The sequence below is a fragment of the Danio aesculapii genome, chromosome 10, assembly GCF_903798145.1.
Source record: "Danio aesculapii chromosome 10, fDanAes4.1, whole genome shotgun sequence".
NCBI lineage: Eukaryota > Metazoa > Chordata > Actinopteri > Cypriniformes > Danionidae > Danio > Danio aesculapii.
Window position 1 is genome coordinate 1,858,717 of NC_079444.1, and position 20,892 is coordinate 1,879,608.

Consider the following 20,892-nt stretch of genomic DNA (forward strand, 5'->3'; position numbering starts at 1 on the left):
TTAAACAGGTAAATGACGTTCTAAGTCGATCTCTCGCTTTTGTATGTTGTAGTGCTGTATGTATAAATAGAACATAGTAATCTGCTAGTGTTTGCTTTGGCTTTTTCTGGGTTAATTATTGTGATCTCCCGATTGCAACAGAGAAATACTGGGAAATTTCTGTAGACTGATGGCATTTGCTTATAATCTTAAAATGCTGAGCAAAATCACCTCATAATAATATATACAGTAACCCTGCTAAAAAATCCAGTTTAAACCAGCCTAGGCTGGTTGGCTGGTTTTTTGCTGGTTGACCAGCCTGGATTCAGAGGGATTTTGGCCACTTCCAGGCTGGTTTCCAGCCTGGTATTAGCTGGTTAGGCTAGAAAATGGAAAATGGCCAGCTAAATCCAGCCTGGTTTCCAGCCAGCTGGACATAGCTGGTTTTGGCTGGGCTCCCAGCCTGTCTAGGCTGGTCAAGCTGGTTTTAGCTGGTCATTTTCCAGCCTGACCAGCTAAGATCAGGCAGGAAATGACTGGAAACGAGCCTGGAAATGGCCAAAACCCCTTTAAAACCAGGCTGGTCGACCATCTAAAACCAGCCAACCAGCTTAGGCTGGTTTAAGCCGTTTTTTTTTTCAGTAGGGAGATATATTTAATAATACAAATTCAGAATAAAGGTACAAAATCAGTCACTGGTGTGGTAACTTAGCTTTCCAAAAGTGTAGACTTTTGTACCGTACAGGTGTACATTAGCACCTTTAGGATACACTTTTACACCTATAAGGTATTATAAGATACACATTTGTACTTTTCAGACATATGTACCTTCAAGGACCTGTTAGGAACAAAAATGCACCTTATGAAAAGGTACCACTCCAGTGACAGATTGCGTACCTTTATTTCTCAAAGCGTATGGTAAAATGTGCAAAAACTAAAGCAGTTCTTGGTGTACACTTCATAATATTTAGCATTATTGCATTTGGATAATTATGCGTTTAACATTTTACACGATCACCAAAATGTCTTGCATCTATATATAACGTAAATCATCAGTAGTCAGGCAGAAAATGCTAATCTGCACAGAAAAAGTTATGCAAACACAACGGAGCCCACAAGAAAGCGAGCTTGCACTCCCCCCATATGCGATTCTTCCTGTAAACGAGCACACTCTGAAAGAAAAGAGTTGTAACATTTTGCTGAGAACAAGTTCCGAGGAGAGACTTCTCTGTTATCAGTAACACAAAGCAAAAGCTGTTACAGAGCAAGGTTATATGAGGTTAAGCACATACAGTCATATTAGGATAAACACATCAGCATAAGTTCATGTAACTAGTCAAAAACAGAATTAAACTATTAATACAAGGATTAGTCTATTAATGCATAGAACTTAAAGTTAAAATCATCAAAAATTCCTTAAATCGACACAACGCACCACATAAACATGCAGGTGAGTGGGCTTGACAAACCACCTGTAGAACACACTCCTCCAGTCTTAATGCACCAGACATTTCGTTAGAAACTCATACACTTTAAAGAGCCCATATTATAGATGAAATAGGGTCATATTTAGGTTGTAAGGGTCTCCAACAACAGTCTAATATGCATGCAAGGTCAAACAACACTTTGATGGTCTTATAATCTGCATTTATTTTTACCTAATTATCCCAGCGACTCCCATATGAATCGTTCAGCGATTCATTTGTACCCAAACCCGTCCTCAGCGCGAAGCTAATCTGCGCTGATTGGACCAATGACAGGCTGCTGCGATTGGTCGACGACACTGACAGGCTTCAGGGCGAGACAGAGTGAAATGCCCAGCAGATTATCAACAATATAAAAGTAGTCACAATGCATACACGCTTCAGTGGATTTTGGCTGCCAGTGGGTGAATGTAAATACAGACGATGGACTAGAAAATACTGACGACTAACTATTTTATCAAGCAAAAAGTCCAAGAACTGGCGAGGATATGTCTTAGCAGTCTACTTGCTCTTTTTACACACACGCACACACAGGGCCGGCGCGTCCAGAATAGAGACGGCGCGGCGGCGACACCTCCCTCCCCCTCCGCGTCCTCAGTTACATCCGCGATTACAACCCTAAGATACAACCCTAACCCCCCCGGTCCTCATTTTACAAACGGGTCCCTTTGATCACCCTTTGCCTAGAGCTTTACCCTATTCAGAGACACACACACACACACACATCAACCTCCTAAGAGGAGACACTCACACAAACGACCGTCCTCAGAGGAGCCACACACACACACACATTACACACACACACATAGCTGACTATCCATAAACAAAGCGGCACGCGTCGCGTTTTCAACGTGGCTTTACACGCGATATGAGAATATAAAGAGTTAACCTGATACAGCACACGCGGTTACAAGTAACAAAACACAACTAAATGCATAATTTGCAAGCTAGAGTAAACGAGGCAACAATTTTAATCGCACGTACTTACACTGGTGAAATGGGGGAAGAAACTGATTCATTATCCACTGATCCTTGTTCTGACAGTCTTTACCGATCCTTCCTTTAACAAACTGATGAAGTCTTCTTTGTAAGCAGGTAGTTTCCAGAGGCTCTCGATCTGCTCAAGGCTAGGCTATATGCTAAGGTTTCATCTTTGATTAGACTGTCAATAATCTCCATCTGCACAGCGTGACTTCATTCTACCGATGTCTGTGTGTGTCTCTGTGTGTGTGTGTGTGTGACTTTTTTCTGTTAGTGGGCGGGGCCGCAGGTTTCAAATCTCCCGGGCTTGCGCGTGCAACTACTTGTGTTTCGTAGCTGCGTCATCGCAAAACACCTAATAACTCGTTATCAAGACGACTCGTTTGAAGCACTATGAGTCGACTCTTTTATAGATGAATCAATAGTTTTAAACACTGTAAACTTACAGATTTAAGCCTTAGCTGGATATTTCACTTCACTTAGAGCTGTGTGACACACTACATGGAAGGGCATTTTCAAAAAGCCATAATATGGGCTCTTTAAATGTTTGTGTATATAATTGCTATTTTCATTTATAGCACGTCTTTTTTAAATTGAATATTTGTTTTTCCTACTATAGAAGTCAATGGTTACAGGTTTTCTTTTTGTCTCAAGGATTTGGAACCACTTGAGGGTGAGTACGTTTTCATTTTTGGGTGAACTGCCCCTTTAAACTTCATACAATATCTGGAACAATCATTGTCAAAACAAATGAAACCACCTATGATGTAGATTTAATATTTTTTATTGGAAATATTTTGTAAACATTGATTTGCCCACTTTATTGCATGAGAAAAACAACAATTAAAAACCTCAAATAAAATGTGATTATTTACACTGTGGTTTTGGCAAAACAGTTGAATCTAAATATGTGCTTAATTAAGGGGAAGCAAATGAGCTTTTCATAAAGGTACCAACACCAAAACCTACAGGAATAATTTAATTTTCAAACATCATTTCAGTCCGTCCGAGACTATAGTTTCAGTGAAAAGACACCCGCCTCATCTGGCAACAACTATACACAAACAGCAGAGCAATGGAACTATGTTTTTTCATATAATCTATGTCAACCATCAACATCATTTAACAGTATTGCGGGTTATTTCTTGCCTTCAGAAGCGCACACACAAGTGTAAAATGTTACACTACAGCTATCAGTACAGGTCATGTGTCCACAGACATGTTGATCTTTATAGGAAATACTATACCACTGAATCGGTTCATGCAAGGAGGAAATCCATTATGTAAATACAATATGCAACAGTAAGAATGAGTTTAACATGTCAATTAATACAGGTTTACAGTTTGTTCTAAAAAATAAAATCAAATCAAATGCTTTAGTATTGAATTCCACCAGAAGTTTAACAGCATAATCCACCAATAGTCGGTATTCTTGTAAAGACGAGCTAAATACAGGATCCTGATGTGTGGTTAAATTAACTATATACATAAATCTGTACAGTACAAATTGTCAAAATGTTCGCTATCAGTCACCTCTCTGGATTTGAAACCAACATTAGCTTAAACAGCAATCAGTCAGCAAGAATAAGTTGTCTAACACAGAGTGCAACAACAAGAAAGTCTATGCCAAAGTGGCGCTCTGTCTCCACAAAGCCAGAGTGTGTAGCAAGTGTTTTCAGGCAGCCATCGTAAAGTTCTTTGAACAAGTCCAAACTTAGACAGAGGTTACGATGTAGGACCCACTTTCAGTCGTGTCTCCTTTAGTGTCTCTTTTTTTTGCATTGCTTGAAATCGGAGTTGGGATCTGAGATGGTCTAGGAGTCGAGCCGTCAGCGCTACTCTTTCTAGGGCTTGGTGTGTAATTAAAAGGACTGACCCTAGCAGCCACTGCACCACTGGGGGAGCTGTGTTTGCTGGAGTTAGTTGAGCTAAACGGTGTGCGTTCAGAAACCGGGAACTCATGGAGCTCTGGCCCGATGTTTGGATTACTTGGTGCAGGCTTGATGTCAGTGACTTTTTTATCAAGAGACTCGCTACTCCTGAGTAAATTCAGGTTTGTTTCTGAACCCAGGTGGCCCATAGCAGCAATCTCACTCATTACTGGCTGTTTTGAGTGTGATTCACTTGAGTCCCTGTCACAGGGAAGCCCTTTGCTTGGGATGCTGTCAATAACAGGAGGCGTGGAGGCAGTGGGCGATTTACTTGACCTTGGATTGTTTATAGGACAGTCTTCAATTCTCACCCAGACATCTTCTGATTTGGACATGGCATCACTGGTTTGATCTTGCAAGTCTAATGACATGGGTGCATAGGAGGTTTCACCTCCCTTCGCTTTTCTCCATGTTCCTTTGCGCTCCAGGCCCCCCTCTTTGCCTGATTTTTGAGGGGGATTAGTTGGTTGTCGCTCATCCTCGCTTCTTCCTTTTTCACTGGACTCAGAAGAAGCAGAGAGAATTGAAGAGCTGCTGCCGGTTCTTTTCCAAGTGCCTACTCTTGGGAGAGAAGATGAATGTTTGCTGTGCTCCCTTTTCCATGTGCCTGTCCTGTTGATTGGGAGCCTGGAAGGACTTTCCGAATGGGATCGGGAAATGTCATGCCTTCTGAGTGACTTGCCGTCACCATTTTCTGCAGAGTTCTGACCCTGAGGGGCCTTTGTCCAACCACTTCCCTGATAGGGTAGACTAAGTGACATATCTGGCAAGGAAGGACTAGATACTGGAGTCTGTGACTGGCTTGGAGACGAAGGAGATAAGGACTCAAATGACGCAGATTCCTCTAATTTCCTTTTTAATGTTGGACTAGGTGCTTCTTTGATAAATGTTGATTGACGAACAAGTCCAGGCTTTTCTGAGCGGTCGGACTCACTACCACTGGACTTTGTTGAAGACATTCTAGACAATTCTGCCTTCTTTGAAGGGCCACACTGGTTTAGGATTTTTGAGGCGGATTCACTTCTAGGAATTCCACTGGTACTTCTCGGTAAACCACTCTGTTTTGTTGGCGTTGGTTGAACCAATTGCCTCCCTGGAGAAGTGTAAGCCATGCGTCCAGATCCAGAAGATTTAGTTGAAGATGCACTAGGGGAGGCAGTGCGTGGTAACTGAGATAATTTGTTCGAAGGACTCAAGCCATTCCTACCAGGTGAAACAGAGGCACGACCAGGAGACTGCATGGGCCTTGTCAGAGATTGCTGAACGGGTCTAGAGGGTGTGGAGTCTCGAGACCCAGAGCGAGAGGAAGCTTTACTTGACCCTCCTTGGGAAGATGGTGGGCCTGGTGCAGGACTAGGCTCAGAACTTGGTGGGACTTTCATGGTTCTTGGAGAGCTTCCAGGACCTGGTGCTTGAGATGGGGGTTTTGACATTTGGCCACGTGGAGGGGGCTTTTTGGGGACTGGACTGGTACTAGGGGAGCTGCTCCGGACACCAGGAACGTGAACCATTGTCCTCCCTCGAGAGATGACAGGAGCTTGAGCTTGTCTGTGTTGAGAGGCCATGCTTTCAAGACTGGGTCTTGGCTTTCCTGTTATTAGACTTTTATACACTTTCTTTCCTCCTTTCAGACTCTTGGCAGTCTCCTCTTCCTTCTTTTTGGCCTCTAAACTGCTTTTCTCTCCAGGTTTCAGTATTCTTGGCCCTTTGTTTGTGGCAGGCTTATCATCTTGATTTAAAGGCAGGTGGAAAGGTGACCCAATAGAGATGCCAGATTTGAGAGAAAGAATAGAGTCTGAATCAGAGGAGCCTTGTCTGGAGAGACTCGCTGCAGCCTGATGTAGACTGCTGACAATAGAGTTAGCACCTTCTTGAATGGCTTTCCAATCAAATGATTCAGAGTCGGGTGATAAGGCTTGCTCTGAAATAGGGCTATGTGTGTCTGTGAGATCTAATATAAGATCTGGTTCCTCTGATAAAATACCATCAGCCATCATGCTCTTTTCTTCCTTTACCCCCGATTCCTCTGTCTTGCTCCTTGGTGGCTGTTTCTTTTTCTTTGGCATCGCAGAACTGATGCATTCTTGGAGAAGGTCATCTTCAGAATCAATACTGAGAGAGCTTAGGGAACTATTTCTAGAGAAGCACACAGGGGTGTCCTCCACGTGAAAGGCCTTTGGTGCATAACCAGATGCTTGTGGCCTAGGTACCTCCAACTGAGTTACATCATCTTTGTGAGAGCAATCTTTGTTGTTGTTTTCTTGGTCAATGTCGCTTAGTGAGCTAAGAGAGGAGTTTCTTGAAAAACATACAGGAGTGTCTTCAATGGAAAACTTTTGCTTTTCATCGCACACTGCAACAGTATTTTCTTTGGGTGCTTGTTGAAAAACTGTTTTTTGAAGAGGTTTTGTTGGAGCTGTCTGAAATGTCGATACCATGTTGGTTTTTACTGGCTGCTCCACACTGCACTTCAGAAGGGAAACTTTTCTTTGCTCTTTATCTTTTCGCAGCTCAGCTTTTTCCTTGGAAAAGTCAAGATCCTCATCCTCAAAGTCAAGTGAACTCAGTGAATCATTGCGAGAGAAGCAATAAGGTGTCCCCTCAATTGGTGTGTAATGATGTGGAGAATCAAAGGCAAATCCAGGACGTGTCCTCTCCTCAGCATTAGATGGCTTATCGGCAAAGTCTCTAATGACTACTTTGGGTTCTTGCTTTCTGGTTTCTTTATTTTTATCTGGATATGTTGCTGCTTCTGACAAGCTATTATTAGCCTCTGGCCGTTTGAGCATCCTTGCTCTATATTCACTACTTTGTGGCATAGGTTTTACAGGAGATGTTGGCTTTTTCTTTTCCAGATCCTGCTGAACTAGACTGCCAGTGGCAGTGGACGGATGCTGAGCCTGGTCAGGAATCTTCTGCACTCTAAACGGCTTGTGAATTTTGCTTTTTGGCATTGCTGAATTGATACACTCAGCAAGAATATCATCTCCTTCGTTCTCAGTAAGAGCAGACTGCATGGGAGGGGATAAACCTGTATCTTTTGCCTCTGCACTTTTCCCTTCAGGCAGAGTGTCTCGTCTTTGACCAGATGCTTCTACATGGGGAGCTGAACTTTCCATACCTGCCAACTCGTTTGGGGGAGAATCAATTGTGAGGTCACTTAGAGATGTTGCTGTGGAGAAGTTAATGGGTGTTCCCTCAACACAGTACACACGGGGCATGTCCTCACCATGTGCTAGGGCCACATGCTTCTGTGGTTGTCCTCTGTTTTGTGGTGGTAATAATTTATAAACAGGGAGCTGACTTGGTTTGCGAGCCACAGGTGGTGGTATTCTTGATGTCGATTGCTTTTTGGGTTTTCTTGAGGATTTTGTTGGCATTGCTGAGTTAATACAAGCATTCAGAATCTCTGTGTCATCGTCATCATCTGAGTCATCCAAGATGTCTTTAGCAGCTTCAGATGTTGCCGGTGATTTCTCTTGAACTTTGGGCTCTTGCATATCTTCCATCTCAGGCTCTGCCTCAATACTATGGTCGTCCTCATGAACTGGGGGCATTATCTTCAGCTCAACATCTTTTTGAATGAAGGGTTCATCTAAACTTAGCGCACTAAGGCTTGAAGCGCAGGAGAAACCATCTGGAGTGCTTTCTGTGGCAAAATGTAAAAGAGTATCGTTATCTGGCAAAACTTGCACTTTTTGTACAGCAGCACTTACAACTGCATGTCTTGGAGCCAAATCATGTTTTTCAGTGTGAGGTGGCACTGTAACTTTCTGTTTTACTGATGTGGACCGGGGAGGTGGAGGTGGTGGTGTCTTGCTGCGACTTGGAGGCATTGTTTGTCCAGGGCTATCAGGTAAGTCACTCGGACTGATAATGCCACTGACCATCCCACTGCATGGCTCACTCTGCACAGAACTGGCAATGGAATGACTCTCAAAACTGTCAAGGGAGCTGACTGAAGTGCATCTGCTGAACATTAGAGGAGTCTCCTGTACATAATGTTCAGGGGGACTTTTGGGTGTTTGGGCACCACTTTTAGAAGGTGATTTAGCACCCGATGAAAACTCCACAGTTTTATGATGCCTGGAACCATCACCATGTCCTAAATGATGTCGTGGGGGCTTGACGCGAACATAATGGACTGATGACTGGCCCTCAGATGTGCGTTGGTCAGCTGCAACATTATTAGTGGATTGTTTTTCTGATATAGGTAAAGTTGGGTAGTTATTGGCCGAGTTGACATTACGCTTACAGCTCTCCATTTCATCCTCCTCTGAAGACAATGACGATAAAGAGCTACCACGTGAAAAACAAATGGGAGTATCTTCCACACAATAGGTCTGTAAAGTTTCTTGATTTATTGTGGGAGCCTTGCATGTTGGGTTCTTTTGAACTGCTCTTGTTGGTCCTGATCTGCTTTGAGCAGATGAAGGGTGGAGCTGCTTTTGCCTGCCCTGATTCTTTAAAGACGCCACAGAAGAAGAACTATCTTGGCTTAAATGGTCTTTGACAGAACTTTGGGCAGAAGATGGCTTTGAATGACTAAACATGCTCTTCTTGGAAGCAGCTTCCGAGTACTTCAGACTGTAATCAATAGGCTGCTCTACGTGATGATCCTCAGCGTATTTCATGCTGTAGCTGGGAGTTTGCTCATCAAGTTGTTCTTCTTCTGAATAGCGCTCACTGTAGTTTGTTGGTTTGTCATCTGCATAGTCATCGACAGTGCAGATGGTTTGAGAGACCTTCTTGTTAAGTCCATGACTTGACCCGCTATTAATTTGCTCATTGGAGCCCCTTGACCTAAATGCAGCCAGGTCCTGTTGAACAAACCTGGGTTGGTACTTTTTGAGTTTATCCTCTCCCTCACCGCTGCCTTCAGTATACATAGGGTATCCTGGGCTTTGCGATCGTGGTGGTTTCTGATCTGGCCGTTTCATTTCATCATCGAGGAGCTTAGGCCGTGCCCACCTTTCATTCTGGCTCGGGCTTTGTCGACCAGAGTTGAGCTGTTCATCAGAATACTTCAAACTGTAGTTAATGGGGGTGTCCAGATCTCCATTGTCATCTTCCATGTGATTTGCATTGTGTATCTTATGGGCAAGGTCCGCAGGATATTTTCTGTAGACGCAACATTTGCCTTCATCGTCTTCCGAATAAGAATCTACTGAGGGCTTCATTTGACCTCTTTTCCCATAGCCGTCAGTGCTGTTGACGCTATTTAGACTGTCATTAGAAGCTCTGTACTCCAGTTTGGGCATTGGGCAGGGTCTGCCTGATGGGTCTGTTTTGCTATAGCTGTAAATGTTTTGGTGACCATGAACAGCAGTCTGACGTCGGATCATGTCATCTTGCACTGAGTGAGGGTCTGGTGTGGATCCTGCTGATCTGTCATCCATACTTAAGTGCATGTTCTGTACTTCTTCCATAACTACTGCAATCTGAGCTGCGCTCGTGGGAATCTGCATCATTCGTTTGGCAGCCTCACCATCCGGAAGGAATCCCCTTCGCTCTCGATCGAGACTTCGGTCTCTCTCGGCTCGGACACTTTCTGCATTTCCTCGGTTGTCTCTAGAGGACGGGCTTGAGAGCACTGGAGTGTTCATGTAAGGTGAGCGAACACCAACACCATTGGGGTTGTAGCCATCTGATCGACAGACGCCATCATAATCACCGTAGACATTATGCTTGTGTCTTGGCTTGACCCTATGAGAGGCTTTTGGGCTCAAGTTGTCAATGTTATCGAAGGTTTCGGAAAGGTGCTGTGCATCTAGTTCCTCAATTAGTGCTTTTTGTTTTCTTACATGAAGGGACGGCAGACTGGATCCAGGAGACATTATGTTGGCATCTTTATACTTGGCAGGCCGATTTGCCATTAGGTTTCTTAAAGCAGCAGCGCTTCCCATAGCTATCATCTTGTGCTTAGAGTGAATAAGGTTTTTCAGCATGCTGACTGCACCCATGTCCCATAATGCCTCCTGATCCTTTGCGTTGCGAGCAGAGAGGTTCCACAGCGTCCCACAGGCGTTGCTCACTATCGTCAGACTGTGTGATTTAAGGTGCTGAAGAAGAGTCTGAAGACAGCTGTTTTCCCTCAATATTTGCCTGAAAAAAAAGTAAGGAAAAAAGTAAACGGTTTGCTTCCATGTGTAAATATTAAAGGCACACAATATATCTCTTTCACCACTAGAGGGCATGTATTTACAAGAAACAAAAGTGTGGAAGTGAAAAGAGAGAAATGCTGAAGCAATTACTAATGAGACAAGCATTACGCAGTTCGAAAGCAGCAGAGAATTTATTACACCACAGTCCACTGCTTCCATTTTTTCATCATATGGAGGAGCAGCAGTTTTGTTTTATCAGACTAAATACGTTTTAGGCTTCTGTTATAATGCAGCTCTGTGCAGTCTAATAAACACACAGCATATTAAAGCCACGCTGCTGTTTCCCCGATTTCTTCAAAACCAAACTAAACATGGAGGGTGTGATATCATTAGCATGAACACTCAACAGATGCTCAATCTCACTATTTAAAGAGCCCCTATTATGGGTTTTTGAAAATTACCAGCCATGCAGTGTGTAACACAGCTCTAAGTGGAAACATCCAGCTGAGTTTAAATCTGATAGTGCACCGTATTTAGAACTATTGATTCTTTTGAGTCGACTCAGAGTCAGATGAATCATTTGTCCTTTGTTTGGATCTTTTGTCTGCACAGGTCAACGTCCATATGAGACGTCGCCAAATATGATGTGCCGGATCTGGTAAAACATGAACGCGCCTGCGAGGGATCATGACACGAAGATTACTATCACTGGGAGATGGCCAGACATGTGGCTGTGGGGAATTAAGGGTTAAAGTTCATTTTCACAACAGAACCACAGTATCCCATGTGCTGTGTTTGGTCCTGTCACTTTTCTGATGATTGATACAATAACCTACGCAACGCGGGATTCACAGGCCATTTGTTATTAAAGGATCAGCAAAGACTACAAATGTATGGGACTTTGTCAGTAACAATTATGCAGCTTAAAAGAACCAGACACTTCTTCCTCCAGATCCTGTGTTTAAGAGTATATGCTGGTGTTTAACTGCATTGCTTTATTGCATTCCTGCATTGGGCTCTTGTACTCTGCTACTTCATCGCAGAGTAGGCCGTTTCTCTCCGTCTCATGCTGAACGCAGTCAACCAATCACAACAGACTGGGTCATCAGACCAATCACCACAGATTAAGCTTATGTAAAAGGAGGGGTTTGGGAACAAATGAATCACTGAACGAATCATATAGGAGTCGTTGGGATAATTAGGTAAAAATAAATGTAAATTATAAGACAATAAGCGGTTTTTTGATTTTGCATGCACATCATCCTGTTGTTGGAGACTCCCAAAACATGACCTTTTATAATGCAAAATAGGGGCTCTTTAAAATAATTCTTCAGATTTAAACATATGGGATCATGCAAGTATATATGTGAGCAAAATATATAACACTGTTCTAGTAGTTTTGGGTTATCTTAATGAACATTATCAAACATATTAAGTCTTGACACATTGGTGAGCTTGTGCAGCTTTTATATAGCACACTCTACCTGTGCTCTTCATTAGTGGCGATGAGGCTTGACACGTTTCTCAGAATGCCACCTCCACTTTCAATTATGGCAAGGGTGTTGGTTTGGCTTCGGTAGGTTAGAGTGCTGACTAAAAACGCCAAAGCTCCGGGAACGGTGCAGATATCAGCTTTGTTTTCAGTGCAGTGAGCTGATAAGTTCCAAAGGGCACTCAGGACACTTTTTAATGTGGACTCCTGTGAGCATAATTAAGAAAGAGAATTTCTTTAATGAGTGAATGGTTGCGTTGTGCCTATTGAATTAATCATAGATACATCTTACCTTCTGCACCTCTAAGGCGCACTCCATCAGAGCCCGAACACTGCCAACTTCCCGCAAAATCTTCTTACTGTTCACATCAGCTCGCCATGAGAGGTTCCGCAAAACACTGGCGATTACCTGTTGGTACGAATCAGAAATGCTGCCTTGTCACTAAAATATTAATATTAAATGCAAATATTAAATACAGTATTGAACATGTCATGTTTTTTTACTGGGAATAATATTTCTAAAGGAGCTTTTGACATGGAATTAAACCAGATTTTGGTAAAACCCCAAACAATACAAACATAGAGAGAGAGAGCGAGAGAGAGAGAGAGTTTTAATTGTATTGCCATTTCAGCTTCTATGGCTATGTCATGGCAGAAATAAAAATAGATCAATTTTACCACGTTTTATAAATACCAATTATAAAAATATTCTAACAATTAAAAGTAATCAACAGAAATAAATAATACACATGGTAAAATACATAATAATGATAATATATAAGATAAAAATCTAGTTTTTTAAGGTTTCCTTTTGATAAAAATTGTACAATTTTAGACGGATTCACATTTAAAAATATTTCATTTAAAGTCTGTCCAGATAAAAATTGTTGTCTGATAACATTAAAAATGGGGCACTCCACAAGAATGTGTTGAACAGTTTGGGTTCTGTTGCAATATTGACATTTTGGTGGTTCTTCTCCTTTCAGTAAATGTTCATGTGTGAGTCTCGTGTGTCCGATGCGCCATTTTGTATAAACAATCTCATCATGTCTTGACTTAAAAAATAAATGAGATTTTCTTCCTATTTCTGGCTGAATTTCTAAAAGTTTATTATCTGAGCACTGATCCCATTCGGATTGCCGTTTATTGAGAATAGAGCCTTTTATTAGTGGCTTTAAGATCCGAAGGTGGGATTTTACACTCCGTCAGCTTTCCTGCTAAGGCTGTTTTGGCGGCTTGTTTATTTCCAAGTAGTCCAGTATGTCGTGGGATCCAGCCGAAGACTATATTATAAAACGTTCTCTGTAGTTCGTTCACTTTGATAAAAAAGTCGATAATAATGTGGTGCTCCAGTTTAAAAGAATTTAATGTCTGTAGACAAGATTTTGAGTCAGAAAAAATAATAAAATTGTGTCCTTCAGCATTTTCAGAGCTAAAAAGAGAGCCTGTAAAAATTGAGCTTTAATCTGGAATGCGAATGCCGTAGTGTGATTGACCCATTACTATTGCTGCAGAAACATGACTGTCCTTTTTTGATCCATCTGTGTATATTGGTTTATGAGTAGGATAAACATTTCTTATGTCAGCAACTGCTTGTTAATTCAGAGTCTTGTTAGATCAGAGTTGCAAAAAGTTACTATTCTGAAAAACTGAGTCAGTTCCAGCGACTCAGCATCTGTGTGGAAAAGTCTGAAAAACATCACAAACTACAAGACACCATCCCCCAGCACTGTAGCCAATGAACGACTTGCAAACGACCTGAATGAGTTTTACTGCCGGTTTGAGAAAACCCCCCCACACCCACTCTGAACTGCTCTTCACGCCACCATTAACACCTCCACCACCCCCTGGAGAGAGCTGTAGAACTGTACTTATCCAGAGCGAGCAGAAGGGCTGCCAAAATCACTCTGGACCCCTCGCACCCAGCACACTGCCTCTTTGAACTGTTACCTTCTGGTCGACGCTACAGAGCACTGCGCACCAGAACAGCCCGACACAGAAACAGTGTCTTCCCTCAGGCAATCCATCTCATGAACACTTGATGATAATAATTGTGGAACCAACATCACTACTGTACATTTATACACATATACACTTATTTAACAACACACTTTACATGCCAATTTGCACATAACAGCTGCACATATAACGCTGTATATAGTAATAAACATGTACATACACTTGTCAATCTGTATATTTGCACTCACTACTTCTATTTTTTTATATATATATTTATTATCTGTTTTTTGTCCTGTCTCTGTTATCCTGTTGCACTGTAGAAGCTCTGTCACCAAAACAAATTCCTCGTATGTGTCAATATACCTGGCAATAAAGCTCTTTCTGATTCTGATTCTGATTAATATGTATGTGGAAAAGTATCAGGCTTTTTATGCTGGCTCAGATTCAGATTTATATGCAACTTATTTAATCTCCATGGTGGGACCGGGCAAATGAGAGTCTGGTGGATGGAATCAAGATTTACATTTAGGTTGTTTATGTGTGTTTTGACAATACAAACATAAAAATAAAACAAAACAATCTGAAAAATGAGTTTAATAACAATGGAATGACAGAAAAAGAAAGTCCTGAACTACTGGAATGTATTGAATACTTGTTATAAAAGGCTCTTTTGGTACTGCAGCTTATAGACGCCTCTCATATGGAGAATGTAGTCAAATGCTTTGCTCAGGTGTGATTTTTCCAGAGTGTCCCCTTGACACCCAGTGTTAACTAATGTATTAGCACATTAATACATATGATGTAACGCTTAACATATGTTTTTCATTCATATTAACTAATGCATTAACTAATGAAACCTAAATGTAAAGTGTTACCGATAATACAAAATTCACAAATAGGAAATGCATATCTAAAGAGTAATACCTGCTGTAGGTCCTCGCTCTCTGACTTCAGTTGAGCCACCATGGCCCTCATGCAACCTTTCATTGAGCAAAGAGTTGCCTGTGGACGACATCAAAAGGTGCAAATTAATACATTAATAAACAATAAAAGGAAATCTATACAGACAACAATAAGAGAAATGACGCACCTTGTTAGCGACATCTCCAAAGGTCAGATTAGTCAGAGCCATCCCAGCATATCTTCTTAGTGTAACACTGTAGTGATCATTGGTAAGACCGTAAATCTCACAGTCCACCTGCAGCAGCTCCCCGATTGCCTGAAGACCACCTGCATGAAAAGTGCATTGACATAATCAGCTAATATTGTTCCAAAATAACACATAATATAATACATTCATTATGTAATTATAAATGTTAGAAAGGACCAAACACTTTGTTTTAAAGGTACCTACTACGCACCTTTTAACAGGATATAAAACAAGTCTCTGATGTCTCTAGAGTGTCTGTGTGTGTGAAATTTCAGCTCAAACTACCACACAGATAATGTTTTCTAACTCTGAATCTGCCCCTTTTAGGCTTTGATCCTAATAGTGTGGTGTTTTGGTGGCTGTCGCTTTAAATTCAAATGAGATTGTGCTCTTTTCAAAAAAAGGCGGAGCTACAGATGCCTGTGTGTCAGCATAGTGGCAGAATCAAAAAAAAGACTAACATCCTATGCTAATGAGAGAGAGAGATGGTCACTAGTGGGCGGGGCTTTCCCCCTCTGATGACATGTACAAAGGGAAAATGTCAAAGTGTTTCTGCAGACCGTTTATATCAAGTCTGATTATAAAAATACAACTAATACATTTTTACCATTAGAGGCTGGTTATATTCACACACTGCAGCCACACAACTGTGTTCAAATACTAATAAAGCATTTGTTAAAAGTTTTACTGAGGTGGATTGTTGGTGATTGGATGGATTTTGACCCGATTGTGTAGCTTGACATGGACAAGAAAAAAATTAAGACCTTTTTAATATGATTTAAGACCGAGAACATAATATTCCAGTGAATTTAAGACTTTAAGGCCTTTGTTTTGGAAATGTAAGACATTTTAAGACTTGTTAAGACCCCCGCGGACACCATGTTATATTGAAACGTACCGAGCTCGTTCATGGCGTGTCTGTGCTCTTCATCAAAGGAAAGCTTCATGAGGACACAAACCGCCGGGCAAATCTGATGCTCCACCGGTGAAGGCACTGCAACCAAAGCAAATCACATTAACAAGGTTATACAGCTTCACATGCATTAATTATGTGACATCCCACTAAGAAGAGTTATGACATCCTCCATTAAGCTCTTTCCCATCAGAGCATTTCATATGAATCATATTTATTAATTAGTAAAACACTTGTAGTATATGGGATGGTGTGGATTTTACTACTGGAGTAGATCAGCCATGTATATTTCACTGGGTGACTTGTGTTTTATTTTAAATAACTAATGCTAATGCAGCAGATGAACAATATGAATTGTAAATCACAGAGATGTTTCAGTAAACTAAACTGAAACTAAATAAACAAATATATATATATATATATATATATATATATATATATATATATATATATATATATATATATATATATATATATATATATATATATATATACACACACACACATATATATATATATATATATATATAGTAAAACAAATATATAAATGTCAAATAAATCTAACCTAACCCAATTTATATATACGTGGTTATATATCATTTTAAATTGGGGGGGGGGGGTGTCACAATCACTAGTAACTAGTGGCTTATTAACGGTGTATCATTAAGATTTTAGCTGTTTATTAGTACTTATAAAGCACATATTCTGCATGACTTCATCCTACATCCCTAATCTTACCCAATATCTAGACTCAACTTCTACATTAACAACTATTAATGAGCAGTATATTAGGAATTTGAGACAAATATTTATGTTTTGTTAATAGCAAATATTGTACTGTTAAATAAAGTGACATTTTATCCATGAGCAATTTATAACAAAATAACAGTGCTGGATAAATAGTAATATATTACAATGTTATCTTACTCTATACAAAATGCAAAAAAATAAGAAATACTTTCGCATTACTTTCCTAAAAAAGTAACTATATAGCACATTTAGTTACTTAATATTTTGCCAATATATTACCGTCATCCCAACAATGTATATGCCACTATATCCATACCGTACGTTCACACCGAAAGCGGCGAGAGCGTCAAAGTAGCCGGAAATCATTCATTTTCAACGAGAGTCGCGTCTTCGTCGCTTTTTTTACATTTTTTTTTTATTAACTTCAAGAAACTGTATAATACAACTTAGAATACAGTAAAAGATAACAGATCATTTACACAATAATCACATTAGATGCACAAGATAAAGAACAAAACCAAAATACAATACATAAAAAATAAATTAATTAATTAAATTAAATTAAATAAAAAAGTTAAAAGACAACGCAATAAAACATAGATAACTATTCAAGTAGCATGAACGATCTCATCATATTTGCTCAAGAAAGAAGCACATTTCTTATTTTTAATTAATCTAAGCGATTTAATTAAATGTTCTATTTCACATAGGAAGTCTATAAAGATTAAAACTTTTTTTAAGGAACCTCTGTTTGTGAAAGTAAAACTTCCCAGCAAGTTTAAAAACGTTCACAGTGGCTTTGTGCGTCTTCGCCGGTGTGGGCGTCGAGGAGAGTTGAAATCAAGTCAACTTTATGGTAATGAGCTATGACGCTGTTCGGCGGCAACCAATCGGAATGAAGAAGTCCACCGCTTGAGAGGAGTTCAGAGAACAAAGACCTGTGAACTTTGGTTCCGACTACAGTTGTTCCCAGGGGTTTGATTATTACGGTTGCCGGATTTTCAATTATTTACAATGTTTACTTACAGGAACATACAGTAAATAAGTTACTGGCGAGTTACTGCTGTGCATTAATGTTGTATATATTTATCTTTAAAAAAGCGGGAATGCAGTGTGACCGCGGCTCTGAAACTGAAATATAATGACACAAGGACAGCATGCATTTCTCTGTGCTACTGCGGACACTTGTACAGCCCAATATGAAGGGTCACTCACTGGGGTTTTTGTCCTGGTCCACGCCGCGCTCGTGGCTCTCCTGCCACTCCCAGCAGGTTTCGCAGTAGGCCCGGATCTGCTCCAGCAGGTGCAGCACGCGTATCTCCCTGCGCCCGCGCTTGTCGTCTGGCTGCGAGTGGATGATGTTGTGCAGGGCGGCGCTGGCTCGGGCACGGGCCTCTTTACTGCCTCGTGAGTTTCCCAGCAGCACAGAGTCCTTGTCGTTTCCGTGCAAGAGCTGGATGAGCAGGGGCAGGCAGCCCGACTGACGCATAGCAATACAGCTGTCCTGAGAGCTGGACATGGCCAGCAGTGTTCGGGACATGTCGTCTTTATCATGAGTGCCCAGCATAGACAGCAGAGAGTACACCATTTCCACCTGAAAGCATAAAACACTCCAATTAAACCTCAAACATCCTTCATTAGGCAGCTCATAGTTGGTCTAATGATGGTGAGAAGGTCTGAATATCTTTAATAAATAAATATGTACAATCTAAATTATTCACCATCCTGTGAATTTTGTTTTCTTTTTCCAATATTTCCCAAATGATGTTTAACAGATTCAGGAATTTTTCACAGTATTTCCTATAATATTTTTTCTTCTGAAGAAAGTCTTATTTGCTTTATTTTGGCTAGAATAAAAGCAGTTTTTTATTGTTTTAAACCCATTTTAAGGTCAATATTATTAGCCCCTTTAAGCAATATTAGTTTCGGATTGTCTCCAGAACAAACCACTGTTATACAATGACTTGCCTAATTACCCTAACTTTACCCTAATTAACCTAGTTAAGCCTTTAAATGTCACTATAAGCTGAATACTAGTGTCTTGAAGAATATCTAGTCTAATATTATTTACTGTCATCATGACAAAGAGAAAATAAATCAGTTATTAGAGATGAGTTATTAACACTATTATGATTAGAAATATGTTGAGGAAATTTCTCTGTTAAACAGAAATTGGGAAATAAAATATACAGGGTTGGGGGGGGGGGGGGGGGGATGGGGAGAGAATAATTCTGACTTTAACAGTATGTTTTTTTTTTATACACATCAAAATGTACCGTATTTTTATGTAAAATATGTAGTGCTTGGAAAAGATTAATCGCAATTAATCCCACCCAAAATAAAAGTTAGTTTTTACGCAATACATATGTGTGTGTGTGTCTATATATATATATATATATATATATATATATATATATATATATATATATATATATATATATATATATATATATATATATATATATATATATATATATATATATATATATATATGATATTTATATTTCTACATACACGAAAGAAAGGTCTGTGTTGGTGGAGATCTGTCTCTATCAGTCTGTTTAGGCTCAGACCTTTATTTGTGTGTGTTTGAGACCTTTATGCAAGTTTGATCTGTATTGTTTCTTTTTATTGGACAAATAATATAAAAAAAGTGCTTAAAATTGTGGTATTTCTCATTCATTTCCTATGTGTGTCCATTTCTGGGGACTAAAAAAGATGTATCGAGTCTTTTTTGTGTGCGTGTTCAAGAATCAAACTTGAAGGTGCAGTATGTCAGTTTGTCACCCAGTGGTTGAACTAGGTATTGCACTCCTGGATCAAAACAAATGCAAGTGCAGGTTGCCAGATTGACGACATCAACAGAAGCAGTTTTTGTTCAAACAACACCTTAAATGTATATTTCGGACACAGCTTCTATTTCTCACAGGTGAACAACAAAGCTGACAATGACCACCTCTGGTAAAGCTCAAGTGCTTTATTCAATGTTAAATGCTAATAATGTGAGTTTGAATGCCATTTAACATGACATTGATTGCCATGCTACTGAAAGCAGCAGCAGATCTTGATAATAAAATAAACCCTTTGAAATTGGACTTTAGAACTGAGACTCAAAACCAAAAAGCAGCATTAAAGCCAATGACGGAGAATGCAAATCTGTCAGTGGTTTACCTTCGTGCCCAGATGGCTGGTCAGTCGGCGTGGAACAGAGTAACTGCCTGCACTGCTCATCTCACTGGCCGAGTCATGATCCACACGAGAAGCTGAGCCCTGACACACAAACACAGAGATAGAGATATATAGAGAGAGAGAGAGAGAGAGAGAGAGAGAGAGAGAGAGAGAGAGAGAGAGAGAGAGAGAGAGAGAGAGAGAGAGAGAGAGAGAGAGAGAGGGAGAGAGAGAGGGAGAGGAAGTCAAACTTTATGCTGACTTAAGAAAACCTGTTGAATGTAGTTTGTTTTAGTTAAAACAGTTTGAACAAGTATGGCTTGGTGGGTCTGTGGGTATATAGATACTGTAGGTAGATAGATAAGATAGACAGATAGATAGACAGACTTAGCTTTTTAGACTGAATAAGCTTACAGCTAGGGTTAATTAGCATGTTAATAGCATGTTTCGAACATGACTTACCATATTTAGCATGATGTTAATATGTTTCTTGTATGAATTAGCATGTTGACAACATGTTTGTAGTATGGATTCATGTTTATAGTTTAAATTAACAAGATTCTAATGTGAATTAATGCTAACATGAATTAGCATGTTGTTAGCATGTTTATAATATACAGGTTTCTAATGTGAATTAGCATGTTGCTAACAATATTTTAAAATGAATTATATTTTCAATGTGTTTCTAGTATAAATAAGCATGTTTCTAGTGTGAATTAACATGTTGCTCTTATGATATTAAAATGAATTTGCATGTTTATAGTATAAATTAACATGTTTCTAATGTGAATTAGCATGGTGCCAACATTATTTTAGAACAAATTATGTTTTTAACGTGTCCTAGTATTAATAAACATGTTAGCATGTTTCTAGTATGAGTTAAGATCTTGATAGCATGTTTATAGTATAAATTAACATGTTTCTTACGTGAATTAGCATGTTGCTAAAAATATTTTAGAATGAATTATATTTATAATGTGT

General features: G+C 40.0%; 1 protein-coding gene across 3 annotated transcripts in view; it reads right to left on the reverse strand.

The window, feature by feature from the left end:
• Window positions 1–3,212: 3,212 nt before the first annotated feature.
• apc (APC regulator of WNT signaling pathway) overlaps window positions 3,213–20,892 on the reverse strand; it is a 75,930-nt gene continuing 58,250 nt past the window's right edge. For all 3 annotated transcript variants that reach the window (XM_056467276.1, XM_056467277.1, XM_056467279.1), the window contains 8 exons: window positions 19,915–20,013; window positions 17,959–18,337; window positions 15,979–16,074; window positions 15,021–15,160; window positions 14,855–14,932; window positions 12,264–12,380; window positions 11,964–12,178; window positions 3,213–10,480 (listed from right to left, as the gene is read on the reverse strand). In XM_056467276.1, the coding sequence (XP_056323251.1) occupies window positions 4,159–10,480; window positions 11,964–12,178; window positions 12,264–12,380; window positions 14,855–14,932; window positions 15,021–15,160; window positions 15,979–16,074; window positions 17,959–18,337; window positions 19,915–20,013 (7,446 nt within the window). In that variant the 3' untranslated portion in view covers window positions 3,213–4,158. The remainder of the gene's footprint in view (window positions 10,481–11,963; window positions 12,179–12,263; window positions 12,381–14,854; window positions 14,933–15,020; window positions 15,161–15,978; window positions 16,075–17,958; window positions 18,338–19,914; window positions 20,014–20,892) is intronic.